The 20,302-nt window shown below is 37.9% G+C and overlaps 1 protein-coding gene across 6 annotated transcripts in view; it reads right to left on the bottom strand.

Annotated features, from left to right (window-relative positions):
* Positions 1-472: 472 nt before the first annotated feature.
* The window catches only part of LOC126234549 (uncharacterized), a 40,245-nt gene continuing 20,415 nt past the window's right edge, over positions 473-20,302 (bottom strand). For all 6 annotated transcript variants that reach the window (XM_049943246.1, XM_049943249.1, XM_049943251.1 and 3 more), the window contains exon 3: positions 473-1,111. In XM_049943246.1, coding sequence (XP_049799203.1) covers positions 850-1,111 — 262 coding nt within the window. In that variant the 3' untranslated portion in view covers positions 473-849. The remainder of the gene's footprint in view (positions 1,112-20,302) is intronic.

Genomic DNA, 20,302 nt, shown 5'->3' with positions numbered 1-20,302 from the left:
CACAAGGTACTAACAGCAGTGATTTATGTCTTTCAAAATTAACTTGCGTGTGAGACCAGGTAGAGTATAGCTGGATTCCAGAGTTTCTGGGGTGTTGTGTGCATAACAAATTACCTGTGCAGGTATTATTATTACATGTACTTTACGGTATGATATCACAAGATATATTTCACAATATGACCTGTCTTAGCAGACAATGCTGTTGCAAAACTTACCAATCATCACTAACTCGAACCTCCTAAATGGTATGACAAATGGCATTAAAAACGAAGAGACTGGGTGAAACTCATATGCACCACTAGGCAATGCAGTCCTGGGTACACAACCTTCAATAAAAAATGAATGGATTGAATGTATGTGAGTGTGATTTACAAATCAAGAAAGCTTCTGAAATGTCTAACATAGGTACCTGGAATTAACAGCACAAAAAACTTTATTTCTGTAATAGTTTGTAATCCAACCTAATTTAACAGTTCAATTTTTTCTCAAAAGTAATATCTTGTAGGATTTGTCATGCTGTGCATTAGACTATATTTTATGATGTACATACTCGTATAAAAAGGCACAATAAAATTTAAGAGCAAATTGTAGATCACAGCACACTACAATCAGCTACAAATGAAGCAACATATTCAAAACATGGTTTTGAGTGGTAATATGTCACTCAAATAACATCTTAGACATTAGTTAATTAAACTTGTCCCACTTGTCACTTTTTTGTCCATTGTGGTTAATATCACAGACAATTTGTAGCAGTCCAACATGTAATGTCTTCATTCGAAATACATGACTGCCATAGGAACATGGGTGGCATTATTCCAGTAAGAGTATGTCTTCTGGCTGAACCAATTAGGTCATATTATGTTGACGTCTCATTTCTTTCCGAAATGCTTCCAGCTTTGGCTCCAGCAAAACTTCAACATGCCGACGAGAAGACTCGACAACTTTTACTGTTTCAGGTAAACGGGCAGAGTTTGCTGCTTGTTCCAAATCATCTAATTGGCCAGTATCAAAGTTGAGAGCATGGTCCTGCGCAAAGCGCACCAGCTCCTTGACATCTCTCATTAAGTCTCGCCTACGGTAGCCAGCACCCCTCAAACGAGACAGCCACCTAAAACAATATTACACATTTATGTATTAGACTGTGATGCTGCTGTAGGAATTTGTGAAACAATAATTAGTTAGTAGAAAGCATACATTTAGCTGACAGAAGATTTACTTAAGAACACAGAAAACAGGAAATGAAGTCTCAGCAAAGAGTGAATGACACTGGAGACAAAAAATGAGAACACACACTAAAGTAGTCAGCTTCCATATTAAGCTAATATCTTCTTTTAAAAAAATAGAACAACAATATTAACTGCAAAGTTGTCATGCAGTACAGCTTCTGAAAATGTAATGTGGGTTAAAGAGAAAGTGTGTCCGGGAGTAGTGATGAACAAGAAACATGATGCATTATAAAAACATTATAAAAAGGAAAGGAAGGACACACACACACACACACACACACACACACACACACACACACACACACACCAGCAAGCACATCTCACACGCACATGACCATTGTCTCTAACAGCTCGGAACATGCAACACTTTTCTCTCTTCCCCTCTCCCTCCAATCTGTCATTCTATCTGCTGAACACACCCAGGATCTCGCCCCACATTCCTCCACCTGAAACACTATTCTAGGTTTTTCAACCAGATATGTGTGTGAATGGCATATCCGCTTTTCGTCCCTCTGTCCCTGGCAGGTCCCCATGCCTTACTACGGATGTAGCCATTATTGCAATTGGTCAGCAGTCCCCTTACTTGATTCTTGATAAATTCTCTAATGACACAGCCCAGAAGTTACATGTCTGTGTCAGAACCTTAGTACAGTCATAATTCATTCAGTGTAATTTAAATCTTCGACAGCATGCAGAGTCTGACCTATATGTTTTTCCGCATTAGCAGGGTATCTGACTGACTTTTGATATCTGTAGATCAGGGTAGTCTTTGAAATTACCAAGCAACGCCCATGTTTTAGCTGGTGGGTGCTAGATTGTCTTCACTTTGTGTTTATAGAGAATTCTATTATGAGTTACCTCTAAGGTAATGGTCTACTGACACATGGTCAGCATAGATTCAGAAAATATCATTCTTGTGAAACACATCTAGCTCTTTATTCACATGAGGCAGTGAGTGCTACTGACAGGGATCAAACTGATTCCATAATTCTAGATTTCATGAGTTTTGAAAATGTTCCTCACAAGAGACTTCTAATCAAATTATGTATCTATGGGTATTGCTTCAGTTGTGCACTGGATTCACGATGTCCTGTCAGGAAGGTTACAGTATGTAGTAATCGACAGAAAATCATCTAGAGAGAAGAGATGATATCTGGCATTCCCCAAGGAAGTATTACAGGCACTATACTGTATATAATCTTCATGAATGATTTAGGAGACCATCTGAGGTGCCCTCAGATTGTTTGGAGGTGATGCTGTCATTTACCATCTAGTTAAGTCATCAGAAGACCAAAAACAATTGCAAACTGATTGAGACAATATCTGTATGGTGTGAAAAGTGGCAACTCTTTCTGAATAAGGAGAAGTATGAGGTCATCGACACAAATACAGAAAGAAGACCACTGAATTTTGGTTACACAATAAACCATGCAAATTTAAATCCTGTCAATTCAACTAAATACCTAGGAATTACAAATACAAAAATTAAATTGGAACAATCACATAGATAATATTGTAGGGAAGGCAAACCAAATACTTTACTTTACTGGCAGAACACTTTACTGGCAGATGCAGCAATAGGTCTACTAAAAAGACTGCCTACACTATGCTTGTTTGTCCTCTGGTAGAGTACTGCTGTGAGGTGTGGGGTCCTTACCAGATAGGACCGATGGAGGACATAAAAGGAGGCCAAAGAAGTGTAACTCTTCTTGTGTTGTCGTGAAATAGGGGAGAATGTCACTGATATGGTAAGCAAGTTGTTTTTCATTGCAGCAAGATCTTTTCCTGAGGTTTCAATCACCATCTTTCTCCACTAAATGTAAAAATATTTAACTATTGCCAACTTACATGGGGAGAAATGATCGTCATACTAAAATAAGAGAAATCAGAGCTCGTACAGAAAGATTTAAGTCTTCATTTATCCCATGCAGTGTTCGAGAATGGAATAGTAGAGAGATAGTCTGAATGTGGCTCGCAGAACCCTCTGCCAAGCGCTTAAGTGTGAATTACAGAGTAGTGTAGACATAGATTTGTCCTATCTTCCCGGATAATGCACCAACAGTTGTACAGTGGGTGTAGGATGTAAGTTTCTCCGAATCTGCCATTGCTTGTAGCTGTTTTACAATGTCATTCTAGGTGTTCAAGTCCTCAATTGAGACTTTCATTGTCAGAGAGGACATGAGCCCTATGTACCGAGGTTCTGAGCACACCATTCCTTTGCTCTGAGTGGTGGCAACTGTTTGCATATCATTATATGAGGTCTGTTCAAAAAGCTCCAGAACATTCATAATTTCATGTCAATGGTGTGTTGGAGCAAGTGAAATGCGGTTGGCAACACTGCACATGCCTGTGTTTAATATGTAACTACTGGCAGTTTCATTGTTGTATGTCTGTTAGTTATTGTTCAGTGCTGTACTGAGTAGAATGTTGTATCACACAGCTACTGAAGTTCAAGATGGCAGAGGAGCAACATGTCTGGATTAAATTTCGTTTGAAACTCAAGAAAACCTTTACAGAAAAACACCAAATGATGCAAGAAGCCTACAGTGACGAGTGCTTAAGCCTTACTCTGTGTTATGAATGGTTAACCGCATTTAAAAAAGGCCATATGGAAGTTAAGATAACATGATCCTTGTTGAGGACATCCTTCCACGTCTACCGACGACACTCATGTCAGAAACATCAACGAAATTGTGCATCCCAGTCCAAGACTGACTGTCAGAGAGACTGTGCAAGAATGTAATATTTCAGTTGGACCATGCCTTGAAATCCTGACACAGCATCTTGGAATGCATATTATCACTGACAAGTTCATCCCACAATTCACAAGTCAAGACCAGAAAGTCCTTCTCGCCTTGAAATCTGTGAAGAGTTTCTGGACTGTGCAAATGAGAATGAGATGTTCCTTAAAAGAATCATAATTGGTGATGAGACATGGATTTACAATTATGATGCTGGGACCAAGATTTGATCTTCACAATGGGTCGGGAAGGGTCCTCCAAGACAAAAAAAGCTTATCAGGTCATGTCAAATGTGAAAGCCATGATAGTTTTCTTTGACTTTGAAGGATTAGTTTGTCAGGAATTCGTGCCACAGGGGCAAATTGTTAATTGATGGTACTATTAGGATGTGTTGCAAGAAAATGTGAGAAGGAAACAGCATGAAATGTGGGCGAGAGACTTCACTTCATGGCTGTTGCATCATGATAATGTACCCGCACATTCATCCCTGTTGGTATGTGACTACTGCACAAAAAATGAAATCACTGTGCAGCCTCATCCTCCATACTCTCCAGACTTCACTGCTGAGACTTTTTTTAATTTCCAAAGTTGAAAACTCCACTGAAAAGAAAAAGACTTGCAACTTTAGATGGGATAAAAGAAAATTTGCAGATGATGCCTTGTGAAATCTAGCCAGAGGTGTACCAAGACTGCTTTCAGAAATGTTACTGGCATTGGAGCAGTGTATCAACTTTGGAGGAGAGTATTTCATGTACAATAAGTAAAAGGTAAGCACAGAAAAATTTTGTGGACAAATTACTGAAACATTCTGAAGAGAGCTCGTAGGTAGGCATGTACCTTCTTCCAGTGCACACTGTGACCCAATATGCTGTTCACTCTGCTTTTTACCATGACATCCCGAAAGGGGAGCACTCCACCCAATTTGCTCTTCCATAGTAAAACAGATGTTCTCATGTATGGAATTGAGATTTATGTCATTCAGTTTGCATTATCCACGTGCCCATACGACAAAGGTGCCATCTACATACTGAAATAAATTGGCAATTGAAATAAATGGGCTGCATACTGAGCGTCGTCCTCTAAATGTTCATATATACAGTATGTTTGTGACTACTGGTGAAAGTGAACTCCCCAAGGCTGTTCATTATTCCTGTCCAATGTAGCCACGATCGAAAAGAAAGTATGTTGATATCGAGATACTCCTTTACCACTTACTTGTGGAAATGTTAACTACTCTTGTTATTGATTATTTGCTGTAATAATGATGTAGACAAGAAATGCAGTTCCCAAAAATATTAAGCAATATCTCAAGGATGACAGCAGTGAAGTAATTGCTGGTTGGTTGATTTGGGAAGGGGACCAAATAGTGAGGTCATCGGTCCCATCAGATTAGGGAAGGATTCGGAAGCAAGTCGGCCATGCCCTTTCAAAGGAGCCAGGAGTAATTTAGGGAACTCACAGAAAATCTATACCAGGATGGCTTGACACGTCTTCCCGAAAGAGTACAGTGTGTTAACCACTGAACCACCTCACTTGGTGCAAAGTAATAATGCCATGAAAAACTCTTCTATACAGTAGGAATGAGTTGTGTAGTTAGCTAGTCTCTCTCTCTCTCTCTCTCTCTCTCTCTCTCTCTCTCTCTGTGTGTGTGTGTGTGTGTGTGTGTGTGTGTGTGTGTGTGTGTGTGTGTGTGTGTGTGTCGCTGTTCCTCTTCCAGTTTCAAAAACACACATTTTCCAAGTGACAAAAATTTCAGTAGGAAAAGAAATGATTCAATCAAAAGTTTTATTCCCTGCTAACAGTATCATCATGAACTGTGGCAGAATGATTATTGTCTCACTGTATTGCCGTTCATTCTTGATAACGAACAGATATCTACAGCATTACCTCTCCGTGCTTTTTCGAAAATTCCAAGGTGTACTTTTCCACTTTTTCATGCAAATTTTTTTTTTTTTTCAGATATTATGAAACACCGTCTTTGCTGGGATCACCAAAACTGAGACTAATCACATTTTTTCTAAACCATTTACTGTAGTTCCATAGAGAAATTCTAAGCCATTCTTTAACTTTACTACCTCTTCAGGGACATATTATGGGCCATATAACCAAAAGTTTATTTTTTTTATTTTATTTATTATTATTATTATTATTATTATTATTTTTTTTTTTTTTTTTTTTTAATGTGGATAAATTTGTTGCAGTGAAGTTCAAAGTTGTGTACATGGTACGAAGTACACATTGTAACACCCTAATTTCTTTAAAATTGTCAATGCTAATCTAGGAATCTACCAATAAGAAAGACAGCTCTTTAACAACATTTTCATAAGAGGTGATTTCTACATTATGCTGTGATTAGTTTCCTGTGCTTTTAATTTTCATAAATTCTTTAGTACAAATGTTGATGGGGTTGGGACAGCAACCAGCCACAAATATACTTTCAGTTCCTTTATCCAAAGGGTACCGTTACCGGTTTAGAATCGTTGTGATTCATCTTCTGACGGTTTACACGATTTCCTTATGAGACGTGGTGTGTTTTTTTTTTTTTTTTACAGATTACTTGTTGTGAAATGTTGGTTAGGAGTGTTTGTTTTCATAACATTCATCCAACAGATGTGAATACATACCCACTGCATTCTTATTGTTGCACATGTAACTTTTTCTCACTGAACACTTTAGATTTGTCACTGAGAAGATTTCTACCACGCACCACACGTTTTGATGCATACAATGTATCTTCTCAGTGACAAATCTTAAGTGTCCAGTGAGAAAAATTTGTGTGTGCAACAATAAGAATGCAGCGGGAATGTGTTCACATCAGTTGGGCGAATGTTATGAAAACAAACACTCCAAACCGACATTTCACGACAATTAATCTGTAAAAAAACACACCACTTGTCATAAGGAAAGCGTGTAAACCGTCTGAAGATGAATCACAACGATACGAAACTGGTAATGGTACTCTTTGAATAAAGGAACTGAAAGTAAATTTGTGGCTGGTTGCTGTTCCAACACCAACATTTGTCATCAAATGACAGCCACGGTTGCCATCATGTCATCATATGACGAAATTGCAGAATTCTTTAGTAATTCACTTGCAGCATATCCTGAGGCGTAATATACCCTAATGTCAGTATCATCAATCATATTTTAGCACGAGGATTATTTGTAATTTTAAAACTAGTAAGATTTCTCAATAAATTTGCATCATAATTGTAACATTTTTGTAACCATTACCTACTCATGACACTGTGTATATGGTTCTTTGTATGCTTCGAAAATTGTGAAATATCAAAATTGGTAAGGCAATTTTCATCTAATAAGAAGTGTGGATGAGACAAGTGAAGTTTCAAACTCATTATCCATCATTTAATTGCTGTGATGTAAGGCATACATAACTTTTAGTGCAATTAAAATGCATGTTTTACTGTCCCATAATGGTATAGTAAAAGAAATGTGTCATTTTCTAAAAAAGATATCATGTGATTTCAATGCAAGTACGTTTTGGGAAAAAATTATATGTGCAAATAATCAGCAACTTAATTACAATCTTCAAATTATTTTTTTGTAACTTGTCCCATTCTCTCAAAAGCTTAACAGACGAATTCAATGACACTCTGGAGAAGTTTAATTATTCCTTACTTTTAATGCATAAAATTACTATTTTAATAAACTTAAAAAAAAAGAACTTTCATAAAAGAGAGCAATTCAAATTTTTTACCTTAAATAAGGTTGATATTTATTAGATCATGTAATTAATCAATTTTTGAAAATATAATAGGATATATTTAAAAAATCTACTCACCAAATGGCAGCAAAAGGAAATGCAAATAAAACTTATGGAAATATACAAGCTTTTGGAGCCAGTGGCTCCTCCTCCTGGCAGAAGAGTTGAAGGGAAAGGAAGAGCAATGAAGGTAAAAGCCTGGCAACATTTAGGAAATGGGGAGATTTATAGAATAGTCGCTCAGAACCTTTTGTCAGGTGAGACTTTCTGAACAGGATGAGAAGATTTGACTGGGATTTGTACCAGATGAGATTTGAAAACCAGATGAGATTTGAAAACCAGATGAGATTTGAAAACCAGATGAGATTTGAAAACCAGATGAGATTTGAAAACCAGATGAGATTTGAAAACCAGATAGCTTAAAAGTGGAAGATAGGGTCATAAACAACACACAGATTACTGCAGAAAAAATTAATAAATAAATAAAAATAAAACCATGCAAGAGTTAATAAGAGCAGAAAGATAAGTGCATTGTATATGTCGCAAAGAAAATACACAGGTCAGAAAACTGAAAATGAGTAAAGAAAATGAATAGATACTGAAAATGAATGCTGAGACCAAAGAAATTAATGTAAATTTAAGCCATATGGATAGTTCAGGGTGAACCCAAGCACCTGTTTTAACACCAGTTCCCACTTCTGGTATTCTGAGGAACCGGTGTCAGGAGGGGGAATCCCAATGAAATGAGTGGTGAAACAGGCAATGGAGTCATGACCATCAAATTTTAGAGCATGTTCTGCAACATAATATTGTGTGTTGCCAGTATACACCCTCAGTCTATGCCTATTTGTCCTAATGGATAACTTGGTGGTAGCCATATCAATGTAGAAGACCAAACAGTGTTTACATAACAGCAAGGTAAGTTTATTGGAATGCCAGTGCTGATGGAGTTTAACTCAAATGGAAGATATGGCATGTGGTTTTGGATGGAAAAAAATGGAATTTTTTTTTATGACAACGCCGAAAATAAAGAAAACAAATTGTAGTAACATATTGTTAAACAGTTTGCGTTTATGTGTGAGAATTTTTCATAATTGTCCATGCAATACCTGACACTGTGTGAAAGCCTTTTACCCTTACACAATAATTTATAAAGAGCATGCTATCACCAGAAATGCTTTTGAATTTAACTTTGCCTCGGGAATAATTAAAACTATGATTCCTGATTACACTCCAAATAATGAAGTCAACTGTCAAATGGGTGATGAAAGGGATGATATTCATGTGGGTTGCTTTGTTGTTGCTGCAAACATTTAAATTTAAAGCTGACAATACTGCTTGGGTACCAAAGTGATACTGACCAACAACAAAGACTTTCATCCCCTGGTTTAGATATCAATGTTGTTGCATAGGCTGATGTATTTTTTGCTAAATCTAAAATTTGTTTATTTGTTCGTGTTAGAAACCTCTGTTTCCAAAATAAAACAGATTAAAATTAAACTGACTTCTGTTTTGTACTAGTATTGTTCCATCACTATGAATATTCCATGCCATCATGTGTCACAATTTTAATATTAAAATACCAGGTGGGAGTGAAAAATTATTAATGCACATTGGATGAGCACAAAATATTTCAGATTCTAATTGGATGTAGTTTCTGAAAATTTTCAGACTATGTTACCACACATTTCTTGTATCTTCTCCGAGTCCCATTCCATGACAGATCTATTTTTATTTATTTACAGAACACTAAATAAAATTTCTGTAATTTTATTGTACTGACATTGTAGTTAAGCCTATACCATTTAAGACCACAGAGAAGGAGTTGCTGTTTCAATATCAATTTAATGTTGGAATGTGAAACAAGTTACAATGGTATGCAGATATGTCCCTCAACTAATACATGATATTGTTCACTGTCTTAAAAGGAACAAATGTTATGGGTTCATGGCTATATTGTGTTTCTATGTAAATTTTACCATGGATGAAAGCAAAGACTCCAAAAACACAAGTGATCATATTTTCAGTTACGTATACTGACCTACTCTAGACTCTCCCTAAACCGGCCCTCAGTAGTCTGGCCTCTCAGTAATCCGGCACACATCCGAAAATACATGCACAATGAATTATCATGTGCAGAATGCTTTGTATACTGTATTTAAAAGTTAAATCAAGGTTCTTCGCAGAAAGCCATTGCTGCTGAGTTCATTGTTGGACAAGCAAATATTTATGACACAAAAAAATATGTTATTCAACAGTACTCAACACAAATGGATAGTGAGTTGGGAAAATGGAAGGTTATGCAAAAGAGTGAGAATGTAGAACTGGAGGCAACAGTTTATAGATGGTTCATACCACAGCGCAGTAAAGGAATTCCAGTCAGTGGCCTGACTAAGGGAAAAAGCAGCTGCATTTGACAAACAACACAGTGGTAGTAACTTATTTGCAGCGAGCAAAGGTTGGCTATCAAACTGGAAAAAACAACATGGTGTTCAGCAGCTGCCATTCTAATTACATTTTTGCAATGTGTTTATCTGACATTCTCTCTTTTATGGGTCTACGGAATGAATAATTAATCTAATCTAATCTAAAGGATTTTTGGTACCTGGTCTCAGTTCCAAGTCTAACATAAGGCAGAAACCTTCAGGTAGACCTGTTATAATCTCTAATTGCAGTTCACAACAAAGAAGTGCCATTGAATCAAAGAGTTTAAGAAATAACAAATTTTGCTTATTTCATCAATATATAATGGGTCTACGGAACAAACTGGACCAATTGTCTGTCTGCATTTATGACAGTGATGCAACAAACAATGCCCGCATTTTATGTTTTAGTGAACCTCATTTGAAGGAAAGGATTGAAATGCTGCAACTAGACAAGTACACCTTAGCAACTTTTTATATTAGAAGTAAAATGGACAATGGAGGAGTGGTAATGTAATATAGTGTACAAATCTATAGATTTAAAAAAATATTGTGTTGACCAGCATTTTGACGCTTGTTGCATTGAAGTCCTTGTCAATACACTGCCTATTTATGTTATTGCAGTCTACAGAGCTCCCTCGGGAAAGGTCAGTGTATTCCTCAAGCAAGTAGAATCACTTTTAACTTACTTGTATTCAAAGACCAAAGAAATAACAATGGTTGGTGGTTTTAATGTACATTTTCTTACCTGTAACAATGATAGAACAGAGTTTGAGAATAATGAATGCTTTCAATCTGAGAACAGTTGTTGACTTTCCCACTAGGGTAACAAAGAACTGTACAAGTCTGATTGACAATATTTTTGTAGATAATAATAGAATCGAAAATATATTTGTAACAAAAATCTTAAATGGTCTCTCTGACCACGATGGGCAGCTGTTGGAAATACACTATGCAAGCCCTGCTAACAAGAGCAGTTCTATCAGTAGACCATACAGGTTAATCAACAGTGAGAATCTGGAAACCTTCAGTAGGCATTTGGAGCAGTTACATTGGGAGGCAGTACATGAGGTTAAAAATGTAAATGATAAATTCAACCTTTTCCTAAATGAATTTGTTACCCTTTTTGAAGCTGTATTTCCTAAGAGAATTTCAAAAAGCACAAACCAGAATGATTGTAGGAGACAGTGGCTCACTGAGGGAATAAAAACTTCATGTAGAAAAAAGAGAATGCTTTGGGTTTCACTAAGAAATTCTGATAAAACTCAGGATAGGGAACACTACAGATTGTACTGTAACATCCTAAAGAATATTATTAAAAATCCAAGAGTATGTTTATCAAATCTGAAATTGACAGATCCAATAATAAAATAAAAACAATCTGGATGGTGGTAAAATGGGAGACAGGAAAAGTTTCAGAGGATACAGACAGTATCCAAGTCTGTCACAATGGAAGTGTGGTAGATGAAGGGGAAATAGATGCCACTATCTTCAACAATCATTTTCTGACAGCAGCAGATCAAACTGGATGATCATTTTCTGACATCAAACTGGATGTAAAGGGTCTATGGATGAAGCCATGAACCTTCTACAAAAAGAAGCGCAGAGAAAAATTAGCCTGATGTATGTACCCTACATCACAACAGATGAGATTGAGAAGGTGATGTGCCAAATGAAAAACAAAAATTCCACTGGTGTGGACAATATATCTCTCAGAGTACTGAAACAATGCCACAAACATATTCTTAAAGTTCTGTATCACATATTTAATGAATCTCTAAATCAAGGTACTGTCCCTAACAGACTAAAATCTGCAGTTGTTAAATCAAAGCAGAGGTTTCTAACTACCGCCCAATTTCATTGTTAACAAGTCCTTCAAAAATCCTTGAGAAACTTATGTACAATAGAATCATGGATCACCTTAACAAATATAACATCCTTAATAAAAATCAGTTTGGATTCCAAAAGGGTGTTTCAATTGAACAAGCCATTTTCTCATTTGTCAACCAACTCCTTGAATCAATAAACAAGAAAATGCCACCAGTTGGAATCTTTTGTGATCTGTCAAAAGCATTTGACTGTGTAGACCACAAGATTCTACTAATAAAGGCTGAGCATTATGGCTTAAAAGATAAAGTAGGGAAGTGACTTGAATCATATCTAGATGACAAAAATCAGAAGGTAGTATTAAACAATTGTGCAAAGGTGCCTGCCAGCTCTGATTGGGGTACATTAAAATGTGGAGTGCCACAGGGGTCGGTGCTTGGTCCCTTACTTTTCTTAATCTTTGTAAATGACCTCCCATGGTGTGTTACCCAAGAAGCACACTTCACCCTATTTGCAGATGACACAACCATTATGATTGACAAGGTACCCAACTGCAGTCTAGAGAACACTGCAACCACTATATTCCAAGAAGTTCTAGATTGGTTCACTGCAAATGGCCTGTCCCTCAATGTTAATAAGACTCATTTCATTCAGTTTCAAACAGTAAACAAAAAATTGGAAAATATTGAAATAAAATGTGGAGACAAAGAAATAGTGAAAATTGCATCTTCCAAATTTCTGGGTTTACATATTGATAACAATCTAAACTGGTCTGTCCACATCACTGACCCATGTAAAAGACTAAATTCAGCAGCATTTGCTATTCACTCAATTGCACCTGTTTGTGACATGGAAACAATCAAAACTGAATATGTTGGTTATTTCCATTCACTTATGACATATGGCATCATATTCTGGGGAAATACACCACAAGCAAATAGTCTTTGTTGCACAGAAGAGAATTATCAGCATTATGAGTAGAGTGCATCCTAGATCTTCTTGCAGAAATTTATTCAAACAGCTGGGGATCCTCACCATGCCTTGTTCAAATGGCTCTGAGCACTATGGGACTTAACATCTGTGGTCATCAGTCCCCTAGAACTTAGAACTACTTAAACCTAACTAACCTAAGGACATCACACACATCCATGCCCGAGGCAGGATTCGAACCTGCGACCGTAGCGGTCACGCGGCTTCAGACTGAAGCGCCTAGAACCGCACGGCCACACCGGCCGGCTCACCATGCCTTGTCAATACATCTTGTCACTAATGTGCTTCGTGCACAAAAATTATGCAATTTACAAAATGAATAGTGCGTACCATGATCACAATACAAGAAGAAAACATGATCTTAACATAGATTTAAAAGATCTCAGCATGGTACAGAAAGGAGTTCATTATTCAAGTATAAAAGTGTTCAATAAACTTCCTGTCCATATCAAATCAGTCATTGGGGATCATACTAAATAAGAGCTAAAACTTTATTTTTGGATAATTCTTTCTATTCTTTACAGGAATTCTTTGATAATGTGTAATACTTCTTGAATGTGTGTTTAATTTCAAGCGTTTCTAATAGAACTGATTATGTAGATTAGCGTATCACTTGTTAGAAGAATATTTTTAGATGAATTACTTTAAATTTGTTTATGTAATCATCTATGTCATTACTGTACTATTATCTGTGTTGTTATCTGAATTTATGTGTGTAATTATTTGACATGTGGATGTCGTTTTTCATGTACCTGCTTATATATGTTAATTGGTTGCCTCATGATCATCTACATGTGGCTATTTCTGTAATAATCTGACACGTTCTACATCCTAGCGATACATTCGTGTCAAGGATCCATGGAACTCGAAAAAATAAATAAATAAATAAAAACAGTCACCAGGGAAAGTCGCTCAGTTAACAATAAAGATGCTGATGAGATTGTAAGCAGGATACGAAAGATAATAGAGGTAGAAGATTTAAATGCTGATATCTTGTACAATGCTGATGAATAAAGACTCTTTTACAAGATGCTTCCTTCAAAAACATTAGCTGCCAACAATGAGAAGGAAACTCGTGGTTACAAGCAACAGAAACAGCGCCTAGCATCAATGACATGCTGTAATGCAAATGGGAGTCATAAACTACCGCTTATGATGATTAGAAAATCCCAACATCAACGTTGTTTTCAACACACTGATGTAAATACTCTACCAACACAGTATTGCACTCAGAAGAAAGCATGGGTGGACAGGCAAATATTCTCTCGGTGGTTCCATGAAACGTCTGTACCAGCAGTGAGAAAAGAGCTAAGAAGAAAAAGCTTCCACTGCAAGCTATCCTTATAATTGACAATGTTCTCAGTCATCCTTCAGATGTTTCTCTAAAGCCCAATGGTATACAAGCACTCTTTCTCCCACCCAATGTGACAGCCTTAATTCAGTTCATGGACCAGGGAATTTTGGAATCAATTAAACGTCATTAAATCAATTAAACATCATTATTGACATTCACTTATCTCCTTGCAGAATGAAAGTGAAAACAACTCTATCGAGACTATGCTGAAAGCATGGAAAGCTATTAACATACGTGATGATGTTTTCCAAGCAGCCGAAGCATGGGATAAGGTGGAGAGCACTACCATAATGAAGAGCTGGAGAAAATTGTGGCCATCCATTGATGCTGAGTTGGATCCAGTAGTGAGTGACAGCAATAAGCCAGTCAATTCGGAATTATCAATTACTTTGTACACTGACATGTTCCACAACCTTCCCAGGAGGAGAAGAAATTGATGAAGATGTTACTAAGTGGCTGAATGAGGAAAACTGTAATACGGACCAAACTTTAACAGATGAAGAAATAATCAAAAGCATGCAAGAAAGTAATGATGAAAGTGATGAAGAATAGGACACAGGAGGACACAGCATGAAGATTTCTCACATTGCTGGTGCTGAAACTGCCGAGGTCTTCCTGGAGTACATTCTGCAATAACCAGATACATGCAATACCAATGTAATGCTTGTAAAGCGGTTGCGTGATATAGCATGCCATCATCATCGTGAAAGTTAAAAATTAGGGACATGTTCCATTGTGAGCGATATGACTGGGTAATTAAGTGCAGTATATTGTACACCCAAGGACTAAGTTTTCTTTGAAAATTAATGTATTTTTGGATTTAATAAAGTATATCCTCTATATTTTAAAATTGTATCCTTTGTTTAATAAAGTAGAGTACACCATGTCCCCTACATTTTCAAAATAAATAAAAAATAAATGAATAAAATAAATTTCAGATACTCAATAATCCTCCGGCACTTCCGCTAATCCGGCACCCATATGTGCCAGGAATGGCCAGATTAGCAAGAGTCTAGTGTAAGTGCATCACATCCAGCCCAGCCCATCCATCCTATCTTCAGAGAGAATGTTACATATTCTGGATAGTTCTTTCTTTTCTTCCAAAATAAAGTTCAGTCATCAGTTGAACAATTAGGAAATTTATTTTGATTTGCCATTTCAAGAGATTAACCTGTCATCTTCAGAAGCCTACAAAAATTGTGATATTTTAAACCATTATAACTTGGCCATACACTTTTATGTTTTTCAAACTCTTATTTTACTTTCATTTTGTGCACTTCTCAGTATATGCAAAATTTGTATATTAAGGAAAGAGGAAGGAAGTGTGTGTTTCTTGATTTTCAAATGTTCTGCAAAAGCTGACATATATATACTTTTAAATAGGAGAGGCAGAAGAAACATTTAAGACAAGCTTTCAGGAACACTTGCTCCACAAAGAGAGTGAAAATTCATGGAAGTCAACTTTTGCATTATGTCTCAAAATCGAGAAAAACACTTTTCCTTCCCCACTTTTGCCTTATATGGAAATTTTGGATATAGTTGTCAACGGCTACAAAATGAATTCCTTAGAAGAGTTGCGGTTGGGTTGGGTTGTTTTGGGGAAGGAGACCAGACAGCGTGGTCATCGGTCTCATCGGATTAGGGAAGGACGGAGAAGGAAGTCGGACGTGCCCTTTGAAAGGAACCATCCCGGCATTTGCCTGGGGTAATTTAGGGAAATCACGGAAAACCTAAATCAGGATGGCCGGACGCGGGATTGAACCGTCGTCCTCCCGAATGTGAGTCCAGTGTCTAACCACTGGGCCATCTCGCTCGGTAGAAGAGATGAAAAGTAGACACTATTTCAATTGTGTTGCCCCTCCTACAAAATGGTGAAAATGAGATCATTTCTTCTCAATATTAATGTCAGCAATACATTCTGTGGATCTATGTGCCATATTTCTGCAATGTATTATACATAATTTCCTTTATCTACACCTTAGTTAAACTCTTTAACAACTTGATATGTACATAAACTCTGAGTTAACGAGAGACTGTTAAACGAGAGACTGTTAGTGGTGTTTGGACTCTAAGGAGAAAGACAGTCATCCAAGGTGCGAATTGATATGTCATGTAAGCTCCAACAGCTTAGGCACAATAACATTGATCAGAAAGGTATAATGTAATAAGACACATAAAAAAATCTATGCACCAAGTGGGGGTAAGAAAATATGTGTAAGTTAAGCTTTTGCAACATGGGGTTGCTCCTTCTGGCAGAAAGGTTTAAAGGGGAAGGAAGATGGATGAAGGAACAGGACTGGCAAGGTTTAGGAAATGTAGATAGTTACAGAAATGCTGCCCAGAACCCTGTGTCAGGGAAAACTTACCAGATGGTACGAGAAGGAAAGACTGACTGTTTGGGACACACTGTATGAGATTTGAAAACCTGAGAGCTTAAAGGTTGAAGACAGGATATAAGTAAGACAGAAATTACTGAGATAACACTGGAAAGAGTTAATAAGAGCGGAAAGCTAAATGCATTATACGTTGTAGACAGATGATGAGGAAGAGCACAGAGAAAAATTGATGGGTCAGAAAATAAAAGGCACAGAAAACAAAAACGGAGCAAACAAAGGAATATTACTGAAGCAAAATGCTGAGACCAAAGAAATTAAGGCCAGGTTGGGGGAGAAGTGAGGAAATGCTCTAACACCAGTGCTGATTCTGGCAAACGGAAGGGTGGGGGTGGGTGGGGGTGGGTGGGGGAGGGGGGGGGGGGGGAATATCCAAAGTGGTGAAACATACAATGAGGTCACACAACTGTCATGTTGAACAGCACACTCTGCAACAGGATATTGTGTGTTTCCAGGATACATTCTCTGTCTATGCCCATTCATTCTATTTGATACCTTGGTGATAGTTGTATCACCATAGAAGGCCAAACAGTGTTTATGTAACAACTGGTTCTCAACATGTATCATTTCAAAATTGGGAATGCTGTTTTGTCTTTTACATTGGTAAGACTACCACTAAGTTATCAGTTAGGATGAATGGGTGCAGACAGAGGGTGTATACTGGCAACACACAATATACTGTTGCAGAGCATGCTATAAAATATGACAGTTGTTACCTTGTTACCTGTTTCAACACGTGCAGTTTCGCAGAACTAAGCGGGTGGTGTGGGGGGGGGGGGGGGCAGAGGGGTGGGGAAGGGGTGTAATTGGTGTTACAACCTGTCCTTCATTCTTGCCACTCACCTGGCATTACTTTACGTTAATTTCTATGGTCTCAACATTTCTTTTCAGCAACTATTCCTTTTTTTCGATCTCTTTTTGTTTTCTATATCTTATGACCATCTATTTCCCCCTTTCCCATCTCCTAACCTACCCCACCCAAATTATCATTTACAGTGCACTTAGCTTTCTACTCGTATTAAGACTTGGACAATATTTTCTCAGTAATCCCCATCTTGCATAGTGCCGTATCTTTCACATTTAAGCTCTCAGGTTTTCAAATCTCATACAGCGCAGTCCCCAATAATTAATCGTTCCTTATCCCATTCAGCAAGTACTTAACTTTTACCCACATTTTCCCCTGCCGCCACTTTGTGAGTAGATTTTCTATCCATTGAATTACATTTTCAAAAATTCATTATTTTTTAGATCAAGACAGTAGGTATTCTGCTTTCAACATGACCTTACACACATTTTCATCTCTATACAAAAGTGTCCACATACTATGTTAATACCTTTAGAACATTAAAAATATGCATGTGATATATTTCTGATAATGTACTTGGAAAGAAACTTACATTGGCCTTGTTTAACACTGATGACAACATATATTGGAAACATGAAATTTTACTGCCACACAGAAAAATTCACGTCAATAGAAAAACAAGCTTTAATATGATATGCTGTTGTTATTCTTCTTCATGTGTCACCTCACACAATTTCTATTTTATGTTTATGATTAGCATTCCACCAAAAACTCATACAGCAGGCTGGTGCATGACCAGCAAATGTATGTTACATGTGTGGCTGGTTATAATGGATTGTAATCAGAATGCTACTATGGACTATCAAATTATTTCAAAGATTTTCCCCACTTTGATTTATAGAGTACACCTTTCAGATTCATTTTTACGTACTTTATTTTGAAACTGACCTGCTCACGCCAAGTGTGGCATGTGATGGTTACAGTCTAGGCAGTCGGCACATGTAAGACCCACATATGACAACTGGATTCTATTTAACCCTTTCACTACCCAAAATGTGTAACTGATCTAGGCCAAACACACTGTTCAGGTTCCTGATGCGTTCACTAGCTTTTGCAAAGCACATTTCATATGATCCTTACATGTTAACACAGCAGAGATTAATTGTTGCTTACTTTTTAGCTGAGGTACCACAATTAGTCCACAGTTTTCAGTTGATTGTTTTGACATTTCACATTACAAAAGGGTGAGTAAAAAATTATTTACAAAATAAAATGAAAAAATGGGCAATGCCGACATGCCCTGGAACCCAGCAGAATGCCACCTCTTTCCCCAGTTTTTTTAGTTGGAGGAGGGCGTCCTTGATGGTCTGGACTATTTTATCTGCAGGATACGAACGTTGCAATGAGTGAAGGTCACTTAGTGAGTTGGAACAGACAAGAAAGTTAGGATGGGAAGAACGTCTCATCTGCTCCAGTGCCCACATCAAAGACAGTAAATGCTTGAGTCAGTCGGACCTTGAGGAAACTGATCCAGAAAAACAACAGAGCAACCAACAGAATCTGCATTTCGACCCATCCCTAAAAACAGCTACATAGTCATGTTGCTCAGATAAAATGGCAGAAAATGTTGCTTAAAAGACAGTGGCAGGTGTGCAATCTCTTGTACTGCACCAAATCTAAAATCACTCTGGGCCACTCCAGTAACCAGGGAGGCAGGTGATTAAAACCCTGGATTTGGGGCTGTACGGGCTCCTCACCAAAGGACTCCAAGACACACTGCACACAGATCCCAAACAGCATCGTGGCTCGGGGACAGTGGGAAAAAAGATGGCCCCCAAGGGGGATGAGCAACAATACAGTGAGCGGGTGAGGTTGGAGCTGCAAGAAACTTACAAGTCTGGCACACCAGCAGGAGCAGCCACCGGGTGGTAAGTGGCGGTTCCCCAGCCTCAGCACAGAAGCTGAGTATGAGACTGGTCCGATAAGCAACTGTGGCCAGTCGAATCCCTGCATGGTGGACAGCGTCAAGGATCCACAAATAAGAGGGCCTCACTGACCCATACACCGTGCACCAGTAGTCCAGCCGCGAATGCACAAAAGCCCTGTCCGCTCCCCAAGACCAGTGGCTGAGGCACTTGATGTTCAGTGCCTTCAGGGTTCTGGCTTTCAAGTCTCATAGGTGTAGCAACCAGGACAATCTGCGGTCAAAAATGAGGCCCAGAAACCATACTGTATCACTAAAATGTAGGATAGTGCCCCCTCTATGCAAGGCATGCAGATTAAAAGGACAACGAGAACGATTAAAATGAACACACACACACACACACACACACACACACACTTATCGGCAGAAAACTGAAAACCCGTCTTTGCAGCCCCTCCTCTAACGAACGCACTGTAAGTTGCAACCGACAGTTCACCATTGCAACACTGGAGGAGGAATGGAAAACAGCAAAGTCATCCACAAATAAGGAGCACTGTACAGGACTCCTTACTGTAGATGTTATACTGTTGATGGCTATGGCAAAGAGGGTAACACTTAAAACACTGCCCTGGGGGACAACATTCTCCTGCTCAAATCAATCAGACAATGTGTCACCAACTCAGGTACAAAAAAAAAATGCTGAGACAAGAAAGACCAAATCAAAATGGGGAGGTGACCACAAAAGCCCCATTGATGCAGTTGTGCGAAAATACAGTGTCTCCAAGTAGTATCGTGTGCCTTACTGATATCAAAGAATATGCTGATACACTGATGATGCTGATGGAGAAGAGCCTGCTGAATAGCCGCCTCTAGGAGGGTCAGGTTGTCAACC

This window comes from Schistocerca nitens, chromosome 2, assembly GCF_023898315.1.
Source record: "Schistocerca nitens isolate TAMUIC-IGC-003100 chromosome 2, iqSchNite1.1, whole genome shotgun sequence".
In the NCBI taxonomy this organism is placed as follows: domain Eukaryota; kingdom Metazoa; phylum Arthropoda; class Insecta; order Orthoptera; family Acrididae; genus Schistocerca; species Schistocerca nitens.
The sequence above is the reverse complement of the archived record's forward strand: the minus strand, read 5'-3'. Positions and strand labels throughout refer to the sequence as shown.